Consider the following 4426-nt stretch of genomic DNA (forward strand, 5'->3'; position numbering starts at 1 on the left):
TCAGCCAGCTTTCCTGTGGTTCTGGATGATGTCCGTTTTCACTTTTAGTTGTATTTTTGAAATTGTTGTGCCAGGCTGCAGGTTAGGTATTTAACCTATGCCGCCATCTTGGTTTCTCCCAGAAACCTCTTTTTAATTTTACACACAAAGGAGCCATGGTTTGATTTTGTGTCCTACAAAAGGGAAGCTGGGTGGCAAACCCTGTGTAATTATACTTCCTTGCCACACCCATGGTCCTCCTGGATGACCAAGGTATTTGGTATTATTGGTGACAACATTAGGTGGGGGTTCAGCCCATCTAAGGGCTTCCCCTGTTTTTAATAGCTCCTTTGTCCCTCCCGCTTTCCTATAAAAACCTTCTATTTTGTACATCTCCTTTGAGCTCCCCTTTAGTTGCCAGAGAGGAACTTTTACCTCTCCCTTAAAGAATTTAAATTTTGAGTCTTGCCAATAATAAGAGTTATCACTAGAGATAATATTTTGTGACCTATATCTAGGGCAGGGCAAATTTCTAATTACTGAGCATCTACAATGTCCTTCCTCCCTTCTGTAGCTCCAGGTGCTTTACCTCATCTTCAGCTCAGAAGGTCATATAAATGTTACCTCACTGTCTCTTTCTGTCTGTGAACCTCTCATGTATGCTTCCAAGTAGATTCCACTGGGAGATAGATATTTGGTAACCAAGTTTTGCCAGTAACTATGGTAGTTCATGATTGTTCCCTATAAATCTCAGTCTATTGATAATGATGCAATAGGGTAGGAATGCCTGGCCACTGTCCTAGGTCCTACTACTTTTTCTGAGACCAGAGTCAATATTGTGACTAGATGGACCCTTGTGGTCCTTATTGTAATCGCCACAATTGGACCCTCATCTAAATAAGACTATAAAATCTGGAAATTGTGTATGAAATACAGGAGCATGTTTGTAGCACAAGTACCTGACTAAGCTTTTTTTCAAAGACATCCATCTCAGATAATCATATTGCCAAATGTATGACAGTGCTACTAAATAAGCACTCATGTTGCCGCCACCCATGAAGTTTTCTTTTTCTTTTTAATTTGCTTTGGAACTTGAAATATATGCCATTTTATTTTTAATGAGAAGGAATTTCAATACAAGCAAAGAAAGGAAGTTCACATTAAACAAAGGATATATCTAGGGAGCAAAGTTTATTTGGAATTAAACACAGAATTTTTGTGATTTTTACATAAGATTAACATATTATAATATTCTCCTTGTAGAAAACCCTGAGTAACCTAGATGACTGACCACAGGGGTGATCCTGCTTTTCCTTCAGCCGCCCTAATTCCAACTCTTATGTTTTAAAGAAAAAGTGAACCCACAAAAGCCTAGACATCCTGTCTTGGACCTCAATACAGGGAGAGCCCTTCAGTCGAAGTCCATTTTCTATCCCTCTGTCTGTCTGTCTGTCTGTCTATCTGTCTCTTTCACACACACACACACACACACACACACACACACACACACACACTCACTCACTTTCCTGTGTGGCATGTGAGCATGCTACACCTGTGAGTGATAAACCTTACATTTTCATAGCTCCATGATGGTTGTTGCAATCATAATAAGGACCATAAAGATCCATCTAGTCATAACAATGGCTCTGGTCTGAGGAATAAGTAGTAGGACCCAGGCCAGTGCCCAGGCATTCCTATCTTATTGCATCACTATCAAAAGAATGAGACTTATAGGGAACAACCATAAAGTCTACAGTATCAGGAAGATCAGTTAAGGTACTGATGTACAAAGAATGAGGTACACATGGTGAATACAAGAACATGTTATGTACAATGATACATGTCATTTGAGAAGAAATTATTGTTAAGACATCAATGTTGCCAGTGAATTAAATGAAAACTTCCAAATATTTCTAATCAAGGTTGGAAAAAACGTTGTGAAGGTCAAAAAAGACAAAGGGGACTACTGTCCATATAACAGACAGAGCAGAAAGCTTAATAAAATGGTTACTTAAATTGTATAGGAGAGTTGAAACAAAAAAAGGAAATTCAAAGACAGAATAAAAGGAACAGGTCTGAAAACTACCATCTGATGAAAGAATCTCAATTTCTGGTTTTGGGTCTTGGAGCACTTTTTCTACCTCAGGATGATTGTCCCTTCTGTACCTGCCATCCCATAGAATCTTCTCAGGGCTCTCTTTATGTCTTTGTTCCTGAGACTGTAGATGAAGGGGTTCAACATGGGTGTGACCACGGCATACATCACTGAGGCTGCTGCACTTGAGTGTGAGCTGTGGGTAGCATCAGAGCTGAGATACACTCCTAGGCTGGTACCATAAAATAAGGAGACAACTGAGAGGTGAGATGCACACGTAGAAAATGCCTTATACTTCCCCTGAGCTGATGGGATTGCACGTATGGAGGATACTATCTTAGAGTAAGAGTAAAGGATCCCAGCGAGGGGACCACCACCCAGTAGTGCAGTTACAAAATACATCACCATGTTATTGAGAAAGGTGTCAGAACAGGCAAGTTGGACGACCTGTTTCATTTCACAATAAAAGTGTGTGATTTCAATATCTGTACAGAAGGACAGCTGCAACACCATTACACTTTGTAACAAGGAATTCAGGCCACTTGTGATCCAGGGCACCAGAACCAGCAGTCCACAGAGTCGGGGGTTCATGATGACCATGTAGTGCAGGGGGTGGCAGATGGCCACAAACCGGTCATAGGCCATCACGGTCAAGAGGATGTCATCCAACACTGCAAATAGTAGGAAAAAATAAATCTGGGTGATGCAGCCTTCATAGGTGATGACTTTGCTCTGTGTCAGGATGTTCACCAGCATCTTTGGGACGGTGGTGGAGGTGAAACAGATGTCTACCAAGGACAGGTTGGAGAGGAAGAAGTACATGGGTGTGTGGAGGTGGGAGTCTGAGCTGACAGCCAGGATGATGAGCAGGTTTCCCAACACAGTGATCAGGTACATGGAGAGGAAAAGCCCAAATATGAGGGGCTGCAGTGCTGGTTCCTCTGAAAATCCCAGAAGAACAAATTCTGAAATTGGGGTATCATTGCTGTGTCCCATGTGGTGTAGGTGACTAGCAGTAAAGGAAAAATAGCATGATCAATTTTTAAACAAATGGCTATTACTAACATAGTTGATATGCTATAATTATATTTTGCAGTAAAGTAATCAATATCTATTTTTCAACATATCAAACCCTTTAAAACACACATCCCAACCCATGACATCTCTGATTAGTAATTTCTGTCCTCCTCAGACCTTTTCCCCAAGGTGGTCATGGATTACACAGGTTTTTGTTTGTTTGTTTTAAAATCATTATAATTGAGAGTATTACAGATGTCCCCCTTTTTCATCCCATCATCCCCTTTACACAGTTCCCACTCCACTGCAGGCTTTCACCATCCTATTGTCTGTATCCATAGGTAATACATATATGCATATAAGTTCTTTGGATAATATCTTTCCTACTCTCCCCCTTCCCTCTGAGATTCATCAGTCTGTTCCATGTTTCCATGCCTCTGGTTCTATTTTGTTCATCAGTTTATTTTGTTCATTAGATTCTTTGTTCATTTATCTTGATTTTTAGTTTCAATTATTGATAGATATGTTTTTATTGCCATTCTATTGTTCACGTTTGCGATATTTTTCTTTGCCTCCTTTTTTTCTTCTTCTTCCTCCTCCTCCTCCTCCTCCTCCTCCTCCTCCTTCTTCTTTTTCTTCTTCTTTTTCTTCTTCTTTTTCTTCTTCTTCTTCTTCTTCTTCTTCTTCTTCTTCTTCTTCTTCTTCTTCTTCTTCTTCTTCTTCTTCTTCTTCTTCTTCTTCCTTTTCTCCTTCTTCCTTTTCTCCTTCTTCTTCTTCTCCTTCTTCTTCTCCTTCTTCTTCTTCTTCTTCTTCTTCTTCTTCTTCTTCTTCTTCTTCTTCTTCTTCTTCTTCTTCTTCTTCTTCAAGAATACCCTTCAACATTTCATGTAATACTGGTTTGATGGTGATGAACTCCTTTAGCTTTTTCTTGCATGTAAAGCTCTTTATCTGTCCTCTAATTTTAAATGGTAACTTGGCTGGATAGAGTAATCTTGGTTGTAGGTCATTGATATTCATCACTGAATATGTCTTACCACTCCCTTCTGGCCTGCAACATTTCTGTTGAGAAGTCAGCTGAGAGTTGTATGGGTGCTCCCTTGTAGGTAACTAACTTCTTTTCTCTGGCTGCTTTTAAGATTCCCTCTTTGTCTTTTTCTAAAAATATATTTTTATTGATTTCAGAGAGAAAAGGAGAAGGAGACAAAGAGATAGAAACCCATCAATGATGAAGGAAGGTCATTGGTCAGCTGCCTTCTGCACACCCCTTACTGGGGGTGGAGCCCACAACACAGGAATGTGTCCTTGACCGGAATTGAACCTGGGACCCTTCAGTCT

At 40.1% G+C, this 4426-nt stretch overlaps 1 protein-coding gene across 1 annotated transcript; it reads right to left on the bottom strand.

Annotated features, from left to right (window-relative positions):
- Window positions 1–2116: 2116 nt before the first annotated feature.
- LOC103300947 (olfactory receptor 7A10-like) lies at window positions 2117–3070 on the bottom strand. The gene has a single exon (XM_008157874.2). The coding sequence runs from the start codon at window positions 3068–3070 to the stop codon at window positions 2117–2119; it is 954 nt and encodes a 317-aa protein (XP_008156096.2).
- Window positions 3071–4426: the final 1356 nt, after the last annotated feature.

This window comes from Eptesicus fuscus, chromosome 6 (assembly GCF_027574615.1).
Source record: "Eptesicus fuscus isolate TK198812 chromosome 6, DD_ASM_mEF_20220401, whole genome shotgun sequence".
In the NCBI taxonomy this organism is placed as follows: Eukaryota; Metazoa; Chordata; class Mammalia; order Chiroptera; family Vespertilionidae; genus Eptesicus; species Eptesicus fuscus.

Coding starts and splice junctions, on each gene's coding strand:
- LOC103300947 (XM_008157874.2), bottom strand. CDS start 3,070: ATGGGACACAGCAATGATACCCCAATTTCAGAATTTGTTCTTCTGGGA.